We start from the raw sequence: 23,778 nt of genomic DNA on the forward strand, positions 1-23,778 counted from the left end.
TGTTTGATAATAATAACTTTGTAGGATATAAGCAATGGTAATCATAAGAAAAATATGTTTGAACTTTGTACAATGTACATTCATGATAATTTGTATTGGTGTGAAAATAATAGGTCAAAATTACTTTTGAAATTTCATTTTCTCAAAACTTAACTCAATGTTATGGGCTGGATGAGATATACTTGCCTACATGTAATTCTATATTGTATATTTGTTTACAGTATTGTATCAATGATCAAACACTTGGAGAAGATGACACAAGAATTCAGCGTTCCTATAGCCTTCATCAACGGAGACAAGTAAGTTGCACCACACACTTTTTTCTCTTCTTTAAAGTTTGAAATTTACCATGAATTATATATTACAGTATAACTTTTCTAATCAGGTTCCTGCATTCTTTCTTAATTTATAGTAATTTATAGTAATTAAAACTTGACTGTTTAATCCGAGACTTGACCATACCGACCAAATATGCTGGTTCCAGTGACATCCGGTTTAGACACATTCCATATATTTAAACCATGTACCGGTAATTGCAGCTTTCTTCGTCCATCCTTAGCAGTTGCGACAACTATGTAGGAAAACATGTATTAAAGAAAGACAGAGCAATTTGTCTAAACCAGATGGACCACATGGACCAGTGTATTTGGCCAGTAGATACATGGACCAGTGTATTTGGCCAGTAGATACATGGACCAGTGTATTTGGCCAGTAGATACATGGACCAGTGTATTTGGCCAGTAGATACATGGACCAGTGTATTTGGCCAGTAGATACATGGACCAGTGTATTTACATGATACATGACCAGTGTATTTGGCCAGTAGATACATTGGACCAGTGTATTTGGCCAGTAGATACATGGACCAGTGTATTTGGCCAGTAGATACATGGACCAGTGTATTTGGCCAGTAGATACATGGACCAGTGTATTTGGCCAGTAGATACATGGACCAGTGTATTTGGCCAGTAGATACATGGACCAGTGTATTTGGCCAGTAGATACATGGACCAGTGTATTTGGCCAGTAAACCAGATACATGGACCAGTGTATTTGGCCAGTAGATACATGGACCATGTTGACCAGTGTATTTGGCCAGTGTATTGCATGTAATTTGGACCAGTGTATTTGGCCAGTAGATACATGGACCAGTGTATTTGGCCAGTAGATACATGGACCAGTGTATTTGGCCAGTAAACCAGATACATGGACCAGTGTATTTGGCCAGAAAACCAGATTGACCAGTGTATTTGGCCAGTAGATACATGGACCAGTGTATTTGGCCAGTAGATACATGGACCAGTGTATTTGGCCAGTAGATACATGGACCAGTGTATTTGGCCAGTAGATACATGGACCAGTGTATTTGGCCAGTAAACCAGATACATGGACCAGTGTATTTGGCCAGTAGATACATGGACCAGTGTATTTGGCCAGTAGATACATGGACCAGTGTATTTGGCCAGTATTTGGCCAGTAGATACATGGACCAGTGTATTTGGCCAGTAGATACATGGACCAGTGTATTTGGCCAGTAGATACATGGACCAGTGTATTTGGCCAGTAGATACATGGACCAGTGTATTTGGCCAGTAGATACATGGACCAGTGTATTTGGCCAGTAGATACATGGACCAGTGTATTTGGCCAGTAAACCAGATACATGGACCAGTGTATTTGGCCAGAAAACCAGATACATGGACCAGTGTATTTGGCCAGTAAACCAGATACATGGACCAGTGTATTTGGCCAGTAGATACATGGACCAGTGTATTTGGCCAGTAGATACATGGACCAGTGTATTTGGCCAGTAGATACATGGACCAGTGTATTTGGCCAGTAGATACATGGACCAGTGTATTTGGCCAGTAGATACATGGACCAGTGTATTTGGCCAGTAAACCAGATACATGGACCAGTGTATTTGGCCAGTAAAGCCAGGTTTCCAGATTATATGGGTTTTAATTAATTTGGCCAGTAAACCAGATACATGGACCAGTGTATTTGGCCAGTAGATACATGGACCAGTGTATTTGGCCAGTAAACCAGATACATGGACCAGTGTATTTGGCCAGTAGATACATGGACCAGTGTATTTGGCCAGTAGATACATGGACCAGTGTATTTGGCCAGTAAACCAGATACAGTGTATTTGGCCAGTAGATACATGGACCAGTGTATTTGGCCAGTAGATACATGGACCAGTGTATTTGGCCAGTAGATACATGGACCAGTGTATTTGGCCAGTAGATACATGGACCAGTGTATTTGGCCAGTAAACCAGATACATGGACCAGTGTATATGGCCAGTAGGTACATGGACCAGTGTATTTGTCGAGTAAACCAGATACATGGACCAGTGTATTTGTATTTCACCAGTAGATACATGGACCAGTGTATTTGGCCAGTAGATACATGGTCCAGTGTATTTGGCCAGTAAACCAGATACATGGACCAGTGTATTTGGCCAGTAAAGCCAGGTTTCCAGATTATATGGGTTTTAATTACTTTGAATAGTGCCATACAAGTAAATTGAATACACAGGGATCTGGATTAGACAAGGGCCGGTTAGTTATGCTGTACAAAATACCCATTAATCATTTAGTGGAGTTTCTTTACTGCTATAACTTTATAGTGTCGCCTCCAAACTTAGAAGTTTCCTACCTTACTATTGATATTTCTCTAACCAACTTAAACTTTTGATTGACAGGCTTGCTGACCTATCGCTTGAGTTTGAGTTGGAGAGAGCTCCAAGTGTGGACGATTTACTGACCGTCATCGTCAACAGAGAGGACGTGGAGGTCCTTATGAATCGGCCAGTAAGTTTTGATCTCCAAGAAAACATCCTAGTGACTCATTCAACTTCAGCAAGCCTATTTTCTGATGTCCAGTGCTTTTGATAGTAGTATCATAGTTTTAGAGAGAAAACAATTTTTGAACTGAAACTAATAATATACTGTAAACTAACTTTCATTCACGTGCAAATTACTTTTGCTTTTTTTGCCTTTTTTTGTGATCCAGGTGAATTCGTGAAAGTTCATGTCTGCGAAATTATTTTTGCTTTTTTTGCCTTTTTTTGTGATCCAGGTGAATTCGTGAAAGTTCATGTCTGCGAATTAATATCTAAATCATCTATATTGATAGGATTATCATTCAAATGTTAAATCCGTGAATATTAATCTTCACCAACTTGTTTAGAGATGGAAATCGCGAAATTTAATTGCCGGGAAAGAAGGTTGATTTACAGTAGCAATTACAAGAGCAAATAGCTCTGCAATATTCCGAGTTTGCATATTACAGAGTTGTCTGCCCTTGTGGGTAGGTAATGATTGTGACGTCATGTGTTTGGGAGCGTAAAGTCATATGTTTCGGAGAAAACGACTTGAATTGTGCTCACAAAATAATGACGTAACAATTGATACCTACCCACAAAGGAGCTAACTCTGTAATATGCTAAGACGGAGTATATGAGGACAGAATACAATTTACATGGAGGGCAATCACTTTCTTAAATGTTGAACAAAAGGCATCTTAATAATGATTTTAGGGAATAAGAAATTCAATATTTGTATTGTATTTGCATGTATTCAACATTAATGTCAGTAATGTTTTTATTTTTACATTGAAGAAAGCACAAATAACATTAAAGCTCATGAAAGGATATTCAGGGGAGATAATTTGGAGCAATAAGTTATCATTATTCATTCAAGTATTAACTGTACTAATATATTTTTTAGGGGAGGCGATACAAGGGTCCAAATGGTAAAAATGTGGCTGCAACTCGTATCCAATCATCTTGGAGGATGTACCGAGATCGCTCCGAATACCTGGAATATCGTAAGAAGAAGTGGGCCGCAGGTGTCATTGCCATTTCCTGGATTATGAACATTAAGATGTCACAGGTCAAACAGAAACTCAAGCAGAGTCGAGAAGATCAGCTGGAGGCATTCAGACGAAGGGCAAAGGTCAGACATTATACATAAAGAAGTCAGAGGTCATTAATCATAAAGGTTATCAAATGTCAGAGTTCATCTGTAAGATCATTAAAATCATTTATTGAAGATATTGAGACACAGACGAAATAAGTTTTGAAAAAGGAGAATAAAAATAATAGAGTTAAGACATTCAACCTGAATTTTGATAATAGACTGGTCTAGTCTTTAATTTAGAAGAGCCTAAATATGTCTCCTAAATAAGTCAAACCTGACCATGTTACCACATGTGGTGATCAAACACATGTTGTATATGACCATGAAATATGTCTCTATGAAGACAATCTTCCTATACATCTACTGGTAACTTGTCTCTTAGAAAAAACTACATGCCATATCTTACTATGACTGTATTTTGTTTTTTACCTTTAAATGGAGTGACAAGAAAAATGAAAATATTTTTCTTGACTTTTCCAGAAATTTGCGATGTCCTGGGACAGAATCAAACAGTCTAAGCGAGTGATTATTCATGTGTCCTCCCTGGGTCTGTCTCAGAACATCCGGGATACCATCCACGAGTTCGGGATCCGACAGAACACACAAATGGCTCGGATCTGTGATATACGGGGTATGTAATCCTGTATATCTTGTAATATACTTTTGCCTTTTTTATGATTTCTAATAAAACACGGAGTATATCATATAATAGAAACTGTTACCATCCAGAGATATGTTATTGTTAATACTTATTTGCTCAAGATATTTGAAAATACCTAACGTAAATTGGACAGTTTTGTGTAGCTTTTCTAGTTAATGCTTCTTAATTTCAGCAATGACTTAATTCATTCGTTCTGCCATAGTCAACTATTATGAAAGCAAACTTGAAATTACAGTCTAAATTGTAAAATTTTCTGCAACCAATTGATAAATTGAGTAAGAATTGTACAGATCAGTAAATTTTACTGTAATCTTGTTTTGTTGATATCATCATTACTTATTACTGATATCATCATAAATGTTTATTTTCTACAGACCCCAATGTGGATGTTATATTCATCTCCCCCGTCCCTCTCAGTGAGGAAACCCTACAGTACTACAGCAAGCTGCTGGGCCTGAAGGCAGCCATCGACTCAGGAAACGTAGAGGATCAATGTGTGATGTCGGAGCGATACCGTATCATCACACCTGATGCCATCAAGAGCTTCCCAGTAAATAAGCCTTTCTTTTAAATCTTTAAATAAATTCCACCAGTTTGAATTTATCATTTCTCAATCTCATCAACAGCAGCAATGCTATGTTGAGCAGGAACGAGAAAGCAAAGAAAACTTTTGAACTGATTGAATAATGCAATTTACTTATAGATGGATCTTATTTATTTGATTACCATTTCAACAAATCTTAGTAAATACGTGATAGGATTTGACATCCTATAGATAAAAACAAGTTATTATTATGAAATGTATCCCTAATTCTCCTTGTATTAATTTGCAGACCCACAGAATGTGTTTATCCACTCTCCTGAAATACAGTCCACGCACCATCAAACGTATAAAACACTTAATCAAGGGACGAGAGGCGTACATGGTGTCGGGTGTACCCCACAATGATGATCTGGCCGTGGCTGACGAGCTAGACGTACCGATCTTGTCTCCAGAACCAGAGGTCGCACACCTGTACTCCACGAAGTCGGGCTGCAAGAGGATCTTTGCCAGTGCTAACGTGGATCTACCTCCAAGTGAATATGATGTGTACAGTCTAGGCCAGGTAGGCGAAAAGTTGATTCGCGTAATATTGAGTATTGATTGAATCATATATACCCAAACAGTCAGATTCACAAAGATTTAAAAACTCTTAAATTTAATTTTCTCGTTTTTAGTTCAAATCAGGAAAATTTTTAACCTGCAAAATAAAGCAGCTGTATGGCACTTTGAGAGATCTCTTAAACCTTTTATAGCTGTTTTTACCGTGTGTGTTGGTATCACGTTCTATTCTTTATTGATTTAGACCCATGCGTCAGATGATTTATACATGCAAAATTTTGCACATGAATTCTTGATTGAAATGAACATCTAAAAGATTTTTTGATATATTCAATATTTGAATGATCTATACAATCAATGTAAGAATGTTCCCTTAAGTACTTACAGTCCTTTGATGTGCTTTTCATTCTTTTCTTTCAGCTACATGAATGTCTGGCCCAACTAGTTACAGAAAACCTTATGGTGAAGCGCTGGCTGTTTAAGCTTGATGACGAGTTTGATGGACGAGGCATTGCTTTTTGTGATGTGACGGAACATCTCCAGTGTTACTCATGGGCACTGAAGGAGTCTAGGCGGTATGGCGAAAAGTGGAGCAAAAAATGGGCACAGGTAAATTGTGGTCTTATGGAAATAATCAGATTTTGATGCAATTTATATGCCTCCAACCATGAATTTGATTTCATTCACATCCCATTCAATCCAAATTTCATACGGATGGTATTTATATCTCACAGACTTTTCTATTTTTTGAAAGTTATATTATTCAATAATTTACATATTAATAGAATAAAGTACTTAAACTAATCTTAATAAAAAACTTGCCTTTAATTATCATGTCTTCAAGATTTATGACTTCTGTAAATAAAATGTCACTTTTTCTACCCTCATAACAGAAATGTTTTACATTTTTTAATAGGAAGCAGCATATATCAAAATCCATGCAGAAATTGCTGATGTATTACACGCTAATGCCAAGCCGGTCCATACAAATATTTATGCAAGCTGGGACACTTTCTTAGAGGCTTTCCTTAGTCAAGGTATGGTGACAATTTTGAATTTTCTGTACTTTGATTCATTATTTTGAAACCAAATTTAAGGTGGCTATTTGACATTTTAACTTTGGCCCACACCAACTTGGTCCCCAGGGAATTGGAAGCCTAGCAACGCTTTACTGACCATTGGTCAGTGGTTTGTCTGTCGGAATAATAGTTTACATTTTTATGCTATTCTAGGTACCGTTGGTAAATTATACAAAACGCAGCAAATATTTTGCACATTGTAAAGAATCTGTGAATAAAATTCAAATTAAAGCCCCACCATCCGTATCTGTCTTATTTTGTTCAAGATTTAGAAGAATGGTGAAAAACAAATCCTGTTATAAATCATGCAGAGATAGGACTAAATCGAAGTCAAGATGAGTGATAATGATTCGGAAAAATTTGATAAAAATCAAATAAGTATTGAACATCGCTAGATGGGTCCCACTTAGTCAAACAAGCCGAAGTAAGCCGACATTGTAACGTCGTTGCCGAGATGTCATGTGACTACAGTAACTACGTAACATCTGTCCGAACTCTTCCGAGAACGGGTCATGAACTGTCCAACTTCAATAATTGTAACTTCTATGGCGACCAGTTTAAAATGAAGGCATGTTTACATGTATCAACTTTCAACAACTGCTGTACCAAAGTTATTAAGAAATCATTATAAACAGTCTTTGATATAACTTGATTTCAACTACATCTACAAATACTAACAATATTCGGGTAGCATCTAACTTGACTTTTTGTTGATAGTTACGTATAGTGTGGCTTTAAGTGTTTAGTATAAAATATTAATGTAGGGGAGATAATTCATGCATTATTAATGGAAAAAAGACAATTTAATGAGACAGTCGCTACACTTGGATTTAAATTTAGTTTTTGACTTTGAATTTGAAGTAAACAAAATTAATTTTTGTGTTTTTTCTTCGATTTAGGTGGAGTGATAGAGGCGTGTCCACCCTCTGAGAGCATCACCACATTAACTGTTGATATGATGATCGAGCCAAACGGTAAATACAACATCGTGTCCTGTGGTGACCAGATTCACGCAGAAACACCGTTCAGTTGTTGGGGAGTGTCGGTACCCCAGTCCTCCGTCGAACCCGACGTCCTCAATGTCGCCTGTAGAAAAATCGCAGAGGCCTGCAAAACAAGAGGAATCCTGGGATACTTCTCCGTTGACTTTGTGACGTTTATAGATCCTAAAACAGTAAGTATTCAATAAGTACCATGTTCTACCCAGTAAGTACCATGTTCTACCCAGTAAGTACCATGTTCTACCCAGTAAGTACCATGTTCTACCCAGTAAGTACCATGTTCTACCCAGTAAGTACCATGTTCTACCCATTAAGTACCATGTTCTACCCAGTAAGTACCATGTTCTACCCAGTAAGTACCATGTTCTACCCAGTAAGTACCATGTTCTACCCAGTAAGTACCATGCTCTACCCAGTAAGTACCATGTTCTACCCAGTAAGTACCATGCTCTACCCAGTAAGTACCATGCTCTACCCAGTAAGTACCATGTTCTACCCAGTAAGTACCATGCTCTACCCAGTAAGTACCATGTTCTACCCAGTAAGTACCATGCTCTACCCAGTAAGTACCATGTTCTACCCAGTAAGTACCATGTTCTACCCAGTAAGTACCATGCTCTACCCAGTAAGTACCATGTTCTACCCAGTAAGTACCATGCTCTACCCAGTAAGTACCATGCTCTACCCAGTAAGTACCATGTTCTACCCAGTAAGTACCATGTTCTACCCAGTAAGTACCATGCTCTACCCAGTAAGTACCATGTTCTACCCAGTAAGTACCATGCTCTACCCAGTAAGTACCATGTTCTACCCAGTAAGTACCATGTTCTACCCAGTAAGTACCATGCTCTACCCAGTAAGTACCATGCTCTACCCAGTAAGTACCATGTTCTACCCATTAAGTACCATGCTCTACCCAGTAAGTACCATGCTCTACCCAGTAAGTACCATGCTCTACCCAGTAAGTACCATGTTCTACCCAGTAAGTACCATGCTCTACCCAGTAAGTACCATGTTCTACCCAGTAAGTACCATGTTCTACCCAGTAAGTACCATGCTCTACCCAGTAAGTACCATGTTCTACCCAGTAAGTACCATGCTCTACCCAGTAAGTACCATGTTCTACCCAGTAAGTACCATGTTCTACCCAGTAAGTACCATGCTCTACCCAGTAAGTACCATGTTCTACCCAGTAAGTACCATGTTCTACCCAGTAAGTACCATGCTCTACCCAGTAAGTACCATGCTCTACCCAGTTAGAACCATGCTCTACCCAGTAAGTACCATGTTCTACCCAGTAAGTACCATGCTCTACCCAGTAAGTACCATGCTCTACCCAGTAAGTACCATGCTCTACCCTGTTAGTACCATGCTCTTCCCAGTGAGAACCTAGGAGGCTAAAAGAAATAGGTCATTGAGTTTTCACGGTAAAGGTCACTGAAGCTATAAATGTAAAGTCCCAATATGAATTCTCTCATAGATTATAGGGTTATCATGTGTTGCTAAGGGGGAAAAAACATATTTGTCTTGCGCAAGGGGGATGTACGAAAGCTTAGATACACTAAACATTTACATAACGTCATTAATACCTGCTGCGTAATTATGGTGTACATTATCAACAATGACATTTGTTTTAATACAGGCACATATATACTAATGTTGTTGTGATGATTGTGATGTAAAATTGCAAGCCTTTGCTGATCAATCAAAATCTTTCATTCCTGTTGCCATATCTCTATTTTAACTTAACAGTCCTATGTTAAATTCTGTAGAATATGATGATTTCATTCCACTATACTGTGTCCTCCATTCCTTTTTAAACAGTAATTTTATATACCTTATTTTAATATCTAACTTCTGTATTCTTTAGATGGAACAGCGACTCTGGGCGTTGGATCTTAGTCTACACTACAGTGATAGCCTAGCAATGTTCCAGCTCATGTCCTATGTCAGTAACGGCGTCCTCGATCCAGTCAAGCATGTCCTCAATGTTCCGACAAACAAACAAGAAAAACGCCAGAGACGAAGAAGACTTGCTGGCCAGGAAGAGGAGGTAATATTATCTCAATTATACAGTTTTGTTATAAAGTCAATGATATTCCACTGATCTTTGGTAGGAGAGGGCTTTATCAAGTTTTTAAATGACAATGCAAGGGTCACGAGAAGATTTCTACCATATTTAATTCTATCTTTGCATATTCAAAAGTTATCTGGCTTTACAGGTAAATATTAATTATGACATCAAGTGTTTAAGAGTGTAACTTCATGTTTATCCAGAGAAATGAGTTTCACTCACAAAATAATTATGTCATAATCGAAACCTTCCTGCAATGGAGATAACTCCTGTTGGAAATTAATGCTAACCCCCGATACTAAGTGAGGTTTTCAAGTTATCAGAATCTGATTGTACATCTGAATATTTTCACAACTTATGGTATCACAGTGGACATTTTGATGTCCATAAAATTTCCAGTGAAAAAAGGAAATCTCATTATTTCTTCTTTATTTTACAGCAAGAGCCAAATACCAGTCGGTTTGGAGTGATGAGTACTCGACTGTTACATACAAACTTGGCCGTCGTCCACTATAGTGTGTTCTTCCAGATGTGTCGGGCTCACGGCATTGGCTACGATATAAAGGTATGTTATTTTTTTTGTAATGACATCATTATAATCACTGTATCCGACCCAATAGGTGCCTCATCCCTATAATGCCCCTTTCCCTTTTTGAGTATGAAATTTCTCTTATCTTGAATAAAATTCAGACTGAAACAATCAAAACCCTGTAGGTTTGAATTTCACTACTTAATTTTTAACCGTGCAATAATTTTGTGAAATGTTAGCCCAAATTTGGTCCTATTAAGCACCCTTCATTTTTCATTTTTGACTGCCCTGGGTGCTTTAATATTTGGTTGAATACAGTAAATAGTATCAATGATTTTTGTTTATATCCCACTTTTCAGGCGTAGGTAGTGGTTACATATTTGTTCACTAATTCACCTCTGTAGACATAATTGAACCCTTCCAATTTAAAGGCTGGAATAGTTTATTATGAATTTTCAGGGGTGAATGAGTTATAAATATATCATATAAAGATATACAGAGTTATTGCCCTTTTAATAAATTTATCATTGAAATATGTAAAACTCACTACCCTATATGGTACATATACTGTTATCTGTGAAATTAGTGATTTATAAGAAGGTATGACTGCACATTTTATCTGTTTTCATTGATGCAATATCTTATTTTCAGGAGAAGCAAGGAACAGTATTTACATTAATTGACAGCTTCAACAGGGAGAGACTGGGCATGATGTAAGTATTAATTAAAGCTAGATGAATGAGGATTTGTTCTTTGTTTATAACCTGATATATCTTGATAAGTTAGATCTGGATTCATTGATGAGATGGTCTACTCTGTACTAGTATGGTCAAATAGGGAAGTAAAAGTTAAGATAAAACATAGCATGTAACTGGCTTTTCATGGACAGACAGAGACAAATTAAACATTTTAGTATATAATTTTTATATTTTTTTTCGCATCAATAGAACCATAGGTGACAACCTACAAGGAGCACTGGCTACATTTGCCAGGAACATGTCCGTCATCCATCAGGAAATTTCTGCACCGAACATGCAGGGTGAAACCAACTTCAAGGTAAGTACCATCTCACATATGGTTCACATTTATTTTATCAAATAGGCTTTCTTCACTGCATTCCTGTACAGCGACAAGATTTTTAATCGCAGTGGTCAACTCCTTAAATTGACTCTAGCTGTCCACATCAGGGTTGAATATTTCAATGAAGACAATGCAAAACAAGCAGACATTTGCAATGTAATGACTGTGGGTCTGTGGTTTTTCCAAATTGGAAAATTCCTGCTTTCTCCTTTCACAGAAACTAGCTGTCACATCCTTAATCGACCAAAACAAGACACATTTAATCACCAAACTAAACCTACATACCGGTAGCCGACAATTAAAAAGGTTTTAATCATTTTAATTATTTGAGCAGTTGGGCCTCTGTTTTCAATGTTAAAATTTTATGTGTTTCAGAGTGCAATAGAAGATGTAGAGGGAATTCTGGGTACAACAATTGAGAATGCCGACGAACCAGACGAAGAAACAAACGACCAGTCATGAAAACTTTCTACTAAGGGAGACAACTTATAGCAAAAGTCATGTGTGATTTTCAGTGATCAACTGTGAATATCGCAGTGAATTTTATTGTTCACCCAAATTCATATAGCATGCTCATCTACTGAGAAACAAGAGTTGTTTAGTGCAGTCTTTTCAGTCAGAACAAGGTTTTTCATAGATTTTAAAATGTGAATTAGGCAACTTTTAATATTTTTATTTTTGAATATCATTATATTATTATTTCCTTTTCTTGAACACACTGGTGCTGTTGTGCTCAGCATTATATTGTAGGGGCCAAACACTGATAAGTCTCATTAACTGGTGACCATGGCCAGTTTAGTGTATAATGACTGTGATAATGTTTTCTTGTTTTGTTTCTATTTCAATTTTTTGTGGAAATAATAATTAGGCTTATTTATTGTTTTACACCACTGTGATAAACTCTAGTACTGTGATCTGTAAGGCCTACTGTAAATCAACATTAGCTTAAACATTGACTCAAATCTCCTTAATCCCTGGCACCAGACTTGGACATTCATATACACGTACTTGTCACGGGACTGGATTAGGTTGATCATCAGTGACCAGATATAGCTGAATCAGTACAGCATTCCGCTAGTGTTCGGAGGTCTCAGGTTCAAACTCTGATCTGGCCACAACATTTTCTCCTCTCCTTTTATGTACCAAGACAAAAGCCAGACTTGATCTTTTTTTAGAAACTAAAGTTCAAATTCAAATGTCTGAATTTAGTGTCGGGATAAGAGGAAAAATTGGCTTCAAACAAACAAAATTTAGATGTGTCCTTTTCTTTGTGTCACATTGTCTCAAAGAAGATAAAAAAAATATATATGAAATTGAGCAGAGTGTGTAAAATTGAGGTAAAATACTAAAGTACTATGTACATGTAGTTATACAACTTATCTGAATGCAGTAGGACAGATTTTTTTCTTAAAGTGTTCAAACAAACTACCATCAGTATTATAAAGAGAAAATGTTATATCAATGTCTTCTGTTCTGTTCTGTATATGATATACCAATGTACATATAGTTCGTATAAAAGAATTGAAGCTTGATTTCTTCTGTTCACTGTTAAAATTAGTATGCTAATTTCAACATAATTCTGTTACATGCACTGTTTTATCATTGTAGTAACACTGTTTTATCATTGTGGTAACACTGTTTTATCATTGTGGTAACATTGATGCGCTATTTCATCAATTGAAATGTCACTTAGTAAAGTACTAGATTTATACAAACCTGTTTTCTGCATACATCACATACATGTTAGTAAACGGTGTCCGAGTTAAATATATTCCATAAAGCATTTTGTTGTCAAAATATGTGAGCGACACTATTCCGGATTTGCATATTACAGAGTTATCTGCACATGCGGGTAGGTATTGATTGCGACGTCATGTTTTTGCGAGCGTAACGTCATACTTTTCAGAGAAAATGACGTGAATTGCGCTCACAAAATAATGATGTGACAATTGATACCTACCCGCAATGGAGCTAACTCTGTAATATGCAATGACGGAATATAATAATCTATATACAGGAAGAGTTAGTTTCCTTGTGATTAGTTCGAATGTTAATTCTGGGAGAGTGAGATCTCAGAAATATTTTTGAACATCTAATAAGTTTATGATTTCTTACTTGATAAATTAAAAGTCATTTATGCTGTGTCAAAAATAATTCAAAAGAATGAATCTCAAAAAGTTCAAGGTGGGCACATCAAAATTTTAATGGAATTCTGACTACCGCTATTTTGTACAGCGGTTTTATATTATTCATAATTCAGCAGGCAGAAGTCCGACAACATGAGTCACAGTGATGTCGGCTCTATTGCAGAAACATTAAATCAAAGAGATAAAATATGAAGTCTCCTTTGTGGAGTTATCTACCCTTGACATAACAAACACAGATGTTATTTCAATCTCTTTTTTATGCAATTCTTTACTTTTGTGTATGCCAAGTTTGCCCTGTCCATCCAAAGTATGCTTATGTCTAATGTAATGCTATGTAAAAAATACTTTCCGTCCATTTCAATTTTCTTTCATTTAAATTTTATATAAATATTGATGTTATATTTTGCTTTTTAAATGTTACACATTCCTTTTCATTTTCGATTGTATCAAAGGTTTATTAAAATACTGTAAATATTATATATATATCTGTGGGCCAAAGTGTGACTGTGTGTTATACAAACTAATTTAAATTTTCTATAGAAATTTTCATTATATATTTATGTTTTTAACTTAAATGTTTAGATAGACAGGCACCAACACTACAATATACCAAACTAGTATTGCATTTGGTTGCGATTTGTTACATGTTTAATCCTCATGGTAAATATCATATATAGTGAAAGATATGTTCATGTTAAATATTGTTAAATTAAATGTACACATTACATTTTATTATTGAAAATGAAATTGTCATTATGAAATGTTTCAAACTTTTTGAGTTTTCTTTTACCATCCTATAGGATACTAAAAACAAACTTTCGCCCGCAGCTACTAAATTTCACGATTTCCATTTCAAAACAAATTTGCGAAGATTAACATTTGCAGATTTAAAAATTGAACAGAAATTCCTATCTTTATTAGAAATGCTGTAGATACCCAGTATTCATTTCTGGATATATAACTTTTACGAAATTACTTGGATCGCAAAATTTGTGAAAGTATATCACACACGAAAGAAAGTTGGGTTTATAGTATCAAGCATGGTTACACCAGATTTGTTTGTACTACATTTGTACGTCTGGACTGTGATCAGGGTCACATTCTGGTGACCTTTGGAGTTAGCCAATGAGCGTGGTCAGGTCTCCTTTAAACTTTTCAGTGTTACTTCAACATCAGAAATTCAGATAATGAGAGTCCCAAGCCGCAATAACTACTGTAACGTAAACTATGGTTTTTGCCATTTCTTCACTGCAAAGAGCAAATTGAAACCCAGAATAGTTTTAGATTACATTTTATTTTGCACCTCTCGTTTACTCTCTACAAAGAGGCCTAATGGTTAAGGTGTCCAACATCCTACAAGCACTTCAACTCTGCACATTTTGATGGCTTTAGTTCATAATCATGAACATATCATAGTCATGAACACAAACTCTGGAAAGAAGTTTCCATGGACTTCACAAAACTGCAAGTCAGTGTTTTTGCTTCTACCAAACTCAAAGAAAGTACAACAGAACAATACTTTCCCGACATCAGGAGACACATGCTGTCAACTCCTATATGGATGGACAGGCTTATCAATATCCAATTGAACTTAGACTTGGTCACATAAGTCTTTGTAGATGCAGCAGAACACTAGCCATGTTATTGTCTTCAAGGCAACCTCTTAGGTGTACAGCTGGAGCTGGATCAGTATTCCTAAAAGTAAGGATTTCCAAAGATTACAATAAAATGAATCCAAAACTAGGGTATACATGGCTTAATACCTTTATAGCATCACATGAACTACCACCATAATCTGCAGATGATTTTCTTTAACAAGGAAGTCTTCAATGTTATTATGATTCAGATCATTGGTACTCTTGGTTTTCTCTCTTTAAAAATGTCTTCAGAAATAGACCTTGAAATGTGATGCAATCATTCTCAAAGACATAATAATTTTGACCTGAAACACAGGCATTGACAAATCATGTGAACACGAACTAGATAAGGAAATGACAGTAGCCGTCTTGTTACTAACCTGGTAACTTATGGTATCCATTCTAGATACATGTACCCTCGATCTTTTATCCTTTCACTTGGATCCAAGATTCTTCTCTGAATGATGTTGGGCTATATGCTGTCCTTCAGATTGATGTTCAGAGCCAGGATGAGGTTCAAGCGGCTTCTGAAACAATGAGGGAATTGAAGATTTATAAAATGTATTTTAAGCTTGTTACATTCAATAACACTATTAGTAACTATTGTTATTATTCAAACATTCAGTAATCAGGGATGCATTTCTTGCTTTTTCATTGGATTTTTTCATCCTTTTATTAAACCATATTTATGAGAGACAAGTCATGTCAAATGTGATTTAAAACATCATGAATGACCTTTATGAACCAATCTTATTAAAATTTGATGTTCAGTATCAAGGTAATAGTGTTTTTAAACACAAGAGGGAGCTGGTTTACCTTTCATTAGTTGAAAGATTCCCTCACTTTACTGATAGGATCACTCACATCCCTGAGTAATACTTGACTTAAATCTTATTCCAGATCCAATACACAATACCATATGCATCCTCCTTATAAGGCCAAAAAAAAATATATGTCTGTTTAGGGTTACATTCCCCCAAAAAATAGGGTCGGTAGGTCAGATTTTTTTTAGTGTCTTTCACTCTAAAATAATGGCCGGAACAGGAGTCTGAGATCAAAATCCAGACTTTTAACATTTCGAAGAAAAGTGGGGAAAAAATTAGAGTCAGGGGTTAAAAAATTAGGGTTGGTTGGGTAACTCTAAACAGACATTTTTTTTTTTGCCAAACCAAACTGTTAAATCACATGGCCGAGTGTCCTACAACTAGACATCCTTCACCTTGTGACCCTTCTCTCATCAGTCTGAATGTATAGTATATACCACCTACAGACTTTAGTGCCTCAATTATGACCTACATCTCACAGAAATTGCTATAACCAAATTATCCAATCTTACCTTTGATTCCCTAGATTTGACACTCGATCTTTTGGCCATTGACATCGGTCCCCAATATTTCTCTGGATTCATTTGGTAACGAAGTAGTTTCTTACTTTTAGATTCCTGTTTAGCTCCAGGATGCTGGTCGAATGACACATCAAGAACTGGGTCCTGGGACAGAATATTGGCTGCAACTGATCCAGGCACAAGTCTCAACTGCCTCGCAGGATGTAGTTTCTCCCATGATCGTATAATATCCTATAAGATGTTCATTACAAATAATACAACTGTGGTGCTAAGGACTACATATATATTATTTATGAAATCAGTGACAAATGATGTTATTAAAACATACATGTCTATAACATAATTTGTCAATTTACATATAATCCCATCAGTAATCTTGGGAGTAGTAGGTAGTTCAAAATTGAGACAATCAGAAAAGGGAAATAACTCTTCAATAATGCTTACACAAGCACAATAACATAATTAGCACTAACATTGTCATATTAAGAAAATTGTTTATAATGTTAAAGATGCTCCACCGCCGACAGAGCATAATTAAAAAAAAAGGATTTTCATCATTTGAACAATATTTGATGTTCAATCTTGTATATATATGTTTAATTAACACAAAATAATAGATGCTAATTTATTTTGCTTTCAATGCAATCACTTAATTTCACACAGGACACAGTGCTGAGGAATTTTTCGGGATGCAATTAGCTATTTTTCATATTTTCATTTTAAGTAAAATGAGAAGCTTGAACTTTTCAGTGGTGGTAATGGTGTAAAGTAAATAACTTTTGTAATCGAAAAAAAAATATACTTATTCGTCTGCTTCTGTTTTTGATAGAGGAAAAAAATACTGTTTGTCAGCAGTGGAGCACCTTTAATCCATGACTTATAAATGGAAGTAGTAGAGTGAAATTGAAAAGAATTCAATTTAGAGTTGTAGGTCACTGCATGGTGATGGGTCATTGGTAATAAATTTCATACGATGTTGGATCAGTTGCAGTGAATAGTTTCACAAAAACACACTGATGAAGAAAGTGGATCTTAGTTACCCAGATGTCCCTGTTTGAAGCATTGGTCTTGATAGAATTCTGTTCTGCATGAGACATGGACACTTCAAAGCCAGCATTTAACAAAGCAGACCTACAAAAGAAAATATGAGTGCAGAATCCTTGTCTTTCTTAAAATCTTAAAAACACAACAACTACTGGATCAGACAGTCAGAACCCTTAAGTCTATCTATCATGTTTGCTGTTAGTTATAATGCGGTTCATGAGCCAATAATTCCCCTAGTCTGAAAGGGTAATATTACTATGTTTTACTGTATCAGTAACCCGATCATTACAGAACAACCAGTTTGAACAACTGTAAAAGTAACTATAAGACAGACCCGCAGATTTGAACTCATTCACCCCAGAAGACACATTTGGGCTCTTCTAAATCAAAGACTGGACCAGACCATTATGAAATTTTAGGGGTGAACGAGTTATCATAGGCCTTTGAAGTTTTTAAACAACATAAAATCATCAAGCCAGTCATTTCAAAAATTAAAAATTATGGTCCAAACATAGCACGAAAAATCCTTTGATGTTAGAAATCTTTTACTAAGAGAGATAAGTTTGAAAAATATCATGGTTATCCTTACATAAACATTTGCTGCTTCATCTGTGAAATGTGGACTGCCTTGCACAAATCTTCAATCAAATAATACATAGGACTGTCTTGGAGCTCTTCACTGATCAGACTAAGCATGCCCATTATTCTCCTGTGTGTCTGAAAGTCATCTTTGTTCTCCTGAACATAATTAATCACCTTGTTCACAAAATCCACATCGTGAAGTCTGTCCGCCCATACGGGACCAACCACTTGATGTCTTTGATTACAATGTTCACATTTATCGGAGACAGGAGGTCCATATTCCGCGACTATGTGAAAGGCATTTCTTTTGGGAATTTTTCTGGCGAGTTTCTGAAGTGTAAAAGATCCACAACCCATACAATGATAAACATTACCAAATTTCAAAGATGAGAGTTTTACTTTTTCTGCACTTTCGAAAACTCTTACAAAAACTCTGATATAGAAATCTGCTCTAATTGATATCATTGGCACAATATATCGTGTGTACTTGTTAGCTGTGGTCTCGATAGATTGGAGGAGAATACGGAGGGCCATTTCTTTACAGTATGATGACTTGTGCGACATGGTCCCATATCTTGCCCGACAACTTTCTGGATTGTTTCCGCACAATACAGCCATATCTGTACATGTCACACATAATAGACCACCTTCATTGATGGACTGCACTGCCGCATCGAGAAATTGTGCTGGACTTCCATATGGATCAACGTCAATCACATCAAATGCCTCATCAGTTCCTTTGCTCATGTGCATTACCATAGAGGCATCACCGAGACTGGAAGTCACAAGATGGTCAAGTTTATTCCTTTCAATATTTTTCTGTATAATATCTACAGCAGCTTTATCAAAATCGTTTGTCACAATCCTTTTCACTCCTGGAACTTCCAACCCAAACCTGATAGATCGAAGTCCTGATGCCGAAAGGCCTTCCAAAATGGATATTTCATTCTCATATTTCTTACCTGCTTGAATAATCTCATCATCATGTGAGGTTTCTTTTGTGGACCTTCTATCACTATTTCCTTGGAATGTTTTAGTCAAATACTGTCCTTTTTTGAATTTGCCGTCCTTTATCTCCTGTTGACGTATTTGGACAAAGTTTGCTACAGCAGCCACGGTTAGATCCCTTCCAAACTCTTGGACAGGGTTGTAGAATACACAACTTGGCTGGAGGATTTCTGCCTTCCCTTCATTGATTATTTTGTATTCAGATACATCTCCTAACTTGTTCCCATTGAAGCTATTACAATTGATGTGAAATTGTACAATTCTAATAGTCCTTCTGGGAAATGACTGAAGCCGCAGTCTAGAAATTGACTGAAACAGCATTGTTGACTTCTGGCATAGATTGACACTGCAAATGGAAAAAATAACATTGTATTACACTGTACAAGGTGTTGTATTCTGTATTGTCTACATTAATTATTTGTAAATTAAGTCCTACAGTGACATCAATGACCAATCTCTCCCAGAGTGCATTGCGGTCCCCACATATCACCTCTGTAAACGGCTCATGGAAATTTCAAGATTCTTGAAAAACATACAGTATACTGTATTTCAGATACATACTAAATTCTTAAATACATATTGTAAGTTTCCTTTTGTATCAATTTCCTGTAAACAACTGTCAGTTCTGACATATCATAAATTGATCAAACCAAACAATTATGGATTATTTTGCGGATACACTAGATTTACTTGTAAGCATTAAAATAGTCACAATTTGCATATGACTTCTGCCGTTTCAAAAACAATTACATTGACATCATATATAAAGGGGGTGCAATGTATTAAACAATCATCATTACATAATATTCTGTGACCCAAGGTCAGCAGATAGCCAGTACATGAGCTGTTGACAGAGGTGAATGTGGAGACCGCAATGAACTCTGGGAGAGATTGACCAATGATATGGTTGATTCATCTGTAACATTGAACTGTATGCTTTTTTTATCATAACATTTATTTTGTAAAACTGAATTAGGTTTAATGCTATTTACTACAGTATGAAGGAGCTCAAGATGTCCTATCAATAATACATAGCATAAATGTATTAAAAAACACCCCCTATATTAGCTGCAATAGTGTAGCTCAAAAGACTTTTAGACAGAAAATGGTGTCATCTTTAGAGCTACAATTGGCACCTATATATTACTGCTAATGGAGCAAAGTAATGATTATGCAAACCACTATAAAACATTTGTTTGCATTTTATCGTACTTGTTTGATATCACCAACCTACTAGGCAATAAAACTGAACCACATAAAATATCAAATTCTCATCGAGGCATTATTTTTTTACATAATACATATGGAGGTCTTTCTGAAGGGTATTTATACGGCAAGTCTACAAATTGTGAATTTGACATCTTGTGTGCGGTACGGTAGATATTAAGAATGGTGGTTATGTTTGTTTTTGCAAAAATGATATGTAATTGCATGTATACGCAAAAAATAATTGGAAACCTACAAAAAAGTATAGAAAACTCTGCCCGAGTGATTTTCGGAGGCAGTGCTCCACTACGTCACATAGGGACCAATTCGTACCCATCCGAAAGGTATAGTAGGCCGAGTACGTATATTCGTTCTACTCCTATATACAATATATAAAAAGAATACAGTATATTGGGTGTATTTGTTTTATATTTATGCTACATGTGTAACAGGACGAGAGTAGTGTGCCACCACCCAGGACTTACTGGTCAGACGCTCTACGGACTGAGATAAAGGGAAATTTGATCCCTCTAGCGCGAAGAGAGAGGGGGACCATATATCACTGTGTACAATTCAAGCCTACTACACTACTCCCCCCTTTCGTGTTCGTCTTCAAACACAGACAAACCAGGTTTTGTCCAGAATAAATCTCTGAATCTCGAATACCTTTCGCTTGGAATGGTCTACGGGCCAAATGGCGATAATAGTGTGCCACCAGCCGGGCACAAACACGCAACCCCAGACTTACTGGTCAGCTGCTCTAAAGGGAAATTCCCCCTAACTCAAAGCTAGAAGGCGACCATATCATTATGTACAATCAAAACCAGCTACATATACATGTATATGTAGAAGAACAGGGAAAGACACATTCCTGTAGAGTCTCTGGCGTGGAAATCTATTTCTACTGACTGAGGCAAAGAAGCATGCTCCGCCAATGAGTGACAGAGACCGTATTGAACACTATTTACAAACCACACCGACCCGCTCCTTTTACATATATATATTATTACCAGAACGGGCCTGATCGCTCACCTGGTTTGTAATGCCATGTAATTTTCTGAATACAAGTTCATTGTTTCTTTTCTAAAGGAATTCGAACAATATTTACCTCTTATTCCCCTATTGGGCCCGCCCCTCCTGCCCTCAGGGGGTCAGAGCCAAAATTTATACAAGTTCTGTTCCCCTTCCCCCAAGGATGTTTGTGGCCAAATTTGGTATATAGAATTTACCTCTATTTTCCTACATTGGGCCCCACCCCACTTGCCCCCTGGGGATTAGAGCCAATATTTATACAAGATCTGTTCCTCTTCCCTCGAGGATGTTTGTGGTCGAATTTGGTTACAATCCATGCAGAACTCTATGACTAGTGGCGATTTAAAGGAAATGTTGACCGACGGACGGACGGACGGGCCAGGTGAGCTAAATATGACATGCGATATTTTTTTTTCTTTTTTTTTTTGACGATTCAATTGATTTAAAATAATTAGTATGTACAATTTTGGTCTACTTAACCTTTAAATAATTATCATATGGAACATAAAAGTTCTATCCGATTGTCACTGATGCAAATTGTATCATTGTACATGTAAACAAACTTATGTGAAGTCGGTGTTGTACGCCTCATACAAACCTGTGACAACAGCGAACAAGGGCATCGATCCGTGATGATCTTAACTTATGGGACATCAACTACCAACAATAAGTATTTTAGATTCCATATCACCATCGACTGTCAATGTATGAAGAAGAAACATGTAAACAACAAGCAAACAGCCCACGAGGATACAAACCGGATACGACAACTCTTCGTACCTTCAGAAATAAAAGAAACTTCCGGTTCTGGGTTGCTTCCTTTTATTGTAAGTGCGCGGTCTAAACGGACTTTACTCTTTTTTTAGACTGATGAAATGTTGCCGTTTTTATTTTATTACAATTTCAAAGGAAATCCTTATTTGAGGCTTAGAGCTAATAAAATAGAATAAAAAAGAGCAAAATAATACAAAAAATCATCATCAGAAAAGAAAACAAGGGCCCAATGGGCCCGAATCGCTCACCTGCAATCTGGTAATTATACATGGTTCATACTTAACAAATAGAGTAAATAAGAATTTATATCATCCCTAAGCACATTAGAGGCCTCTTTGCCTCTTGGTTATTAAAAAGAAGTCGTTTAAAGATTTTAGCCTATTTGACCCCTGTGACCTTGAATGAAGGTCAAGGTCATTCTTTTGAACAAACTTGGTAGCCCTTGATCCCAGCATGCCACAGGCCTAATATCAGGTCCCTATGCCTTTTGGTTTTTAAGAAGTCTTTTAAAGATTTTAGCCTATTTGACCCCTGTGACCTTGAATGAAAGTCAAGGTCATTCATTTGAACAAAATTTGTAGCGCTTCATCCCATCATGTCACATGCCCAATATCAGGTCTCTAGCCCTCTTGGTTATTAAGAAGAAGTTGTTTAAAGATTTTAGCCTATCTGACCCCTTTGACCTTGAATGAAGGTAAGGTCATTCATTCGAAAAAACTTGGTAGCCCTAGGCCTTGATCCCAGCATGCCATAGGCCCAATATCAGGTCCCTAGACTGTTTGGAAGAAGAAGTCGTTTAAATTTTTTAGCCTTTTTGACCCCTGCCCTTGAATGAAAATCAAAGTCATTCATTTGAACTAGCTTGGTAGTCCTTCATCCCAGCATGTTACATGCCAAATATCGGGTCTCTAGGCCTCTTGGTTATGAAGCAGAAGTCTTAACAAGATATTTCAGCCTATTTGGTTTGGTTTGATTAGTTTAACGTCCTATTAACAGCCAGGATCATTTAAGGACGTGCCAGGTTTTTTGATGGAGGAAAGCCGGAGTACCTGGAGAAAAACCACCGACCAGCAGCCAGTACCTGGCAACTGCCCCACATGGGATTCGAACTCGCGACCCAGAGGTGGAGGGCATGTGGTAATATGCCGGTACATCTTAACCACTCGGCCACCGCGGCCCCTTCAGCCTATTTGATCCCTGTGACCTTGAATGAAGGTCAATGTCATTCATTTGAACAAACTTGGTAGCCCTTGATTCCAGCATGCCTCAGGCCCAATATCAGGTCCCTAGGCTGTTTGGTTATTAAGAAGAAGTTGTTTAAAGATTTTCAAAAATTTGACCCCTGTGACCTTGAATAAAGGTCAAGGTCATTTATTTGAACAAACTTGGTAGCCCTTGATCCCAGCATGCCACAGGCCCAATATCACGTCCCTAGGCCTCTTGGTTATTAAGAAGAAGTTGTTTAAAGATTTTAGCCTATTTGACCCCTGTGACCTTGAATGAAAGTCAAGGTCATTCATTTTTTAACAAACTTTGTAGCACTTCATC

The 23,778-nt window shown here is 36.8% G+C and overlaps 2 protein-coding genes across 11 annotated transcripts in view; one reads left to right on the plus strand and one right to left on the minus strand.

Moving 5' to 3' along the window:
• Positions 1-14,372, plus strand: part of LOC138333940 (IQ domain-containing protein H-like) — a 55,598-nt gene extending 41,226 nt beyond the window's left edge. For all 9 annotated transcript variants that reach the window (XM_069282628.1, XM_069282623.1, XM_069282627.1 and 6 more), the window contains 14 exons: positions 222-299; positions 2,711-2,819; positions 3,738-3,965; positions 4,410-4,560; positions 4,965-5,140; positions 5,424-5,696; positions 6,113-6,301; positions 6,609-6,729; positions 7,671-7,945; positions 9,643-9,825; positions 10,286-10,411; positions 11,027-11,088; positions 11,323-11,431; positions 11,831-14,372. In XM_069282628.1, coding sequence (XP_069138729.1) covers positions 222-299; positions 2,711-2,819; positions 3,738-3,965; positions 4,410-4,560; positions 4,965-5,140; positions 5,424-5,696; positions 6,113-6,301; positions 6,609-6,729; positions 7,671-7,945; positions 9,643-9,825; positions 10,286-10,411; positions 11,027-11,088; positions 11,323-11,431; positions 11,831-11,917 — 2,167 coding nt within the window. In that variant the 3' untranslated portion in view covers positions 11,918-14,372. The remainder of the gene's footprint in view (positions 1-221; positions 300-2,710; positions 2,820-3,737; positions 3,966-4,409; positions 4,561-4,964; positions 5,141-5,423; positions 5,697-6,112; positions 6,302-6,608; positions 6,730-7,670; positions 7,946-9,642; positions 9,826-10,285; positions 10,412-11,026; positions 11,089-11,322; positions 11,432-11,830) is intronic.
• Positions 14,373-14,877: 505 nt separating this feature from the next.
• On the minus strand, positions 14,878-23,517 carry LOC138333942 (tRNA (guanine(26)-N(2))-dimethyltransferase-like). 2 transcript variants are annotated; one of them, XM_069282634.1, is made up of 6 exons: positions 22,055-23,026; positions 18,218-19,564; positions 17,625-17,715; positions 16,576-16,815; positions 15,620-15,766; positions 14,878-15,297 (listed from the first exon to the last, which is right to left on the minus strand). In XM_069282634.1, the coding sequence occupies exons 1-5, from the start codon at positions 22,108-22,110 to the stop codon at positions 15,674-15,676; spliced, it is 1,827 nt and encodes a 608-aa protein (XP_069138735.1). In that variant the 5' UTR covers positions 22,111-23,026; the 3' UTR covers positions 14,878-15,297; positions 15,620-15,673. The 2 variants fall into 2 exon arrangements, with proteins under 2 accessions (XP_069138735.1, XP_069138736.1); XM_069282635.1 differs by lacking the exon at positions 14,878-15,297 and having other exon boundaries at positions 15,624-15,766; positions 16,671-16,815; positions 22,055-23,517.
• Between the last annotated feature and the right edge of the window lie 261 nt (positions 23,518-23,778).

The sequence above is a fragment of the Argopecten irradians genome, chromosome 10 (assembly GCF_041381155.1).
Source record: "Argopecten irradians isolate NY chromosome 10, Ai_NY, whole genome shotgun sequence".
In the NCBI taxonomy this organism is placed as follows: Eukaryota; Metazoa; Mollusca; class Bivalvia; order Pectinida; family Pectinidae; genus Argopecten; species Argopecten irradians.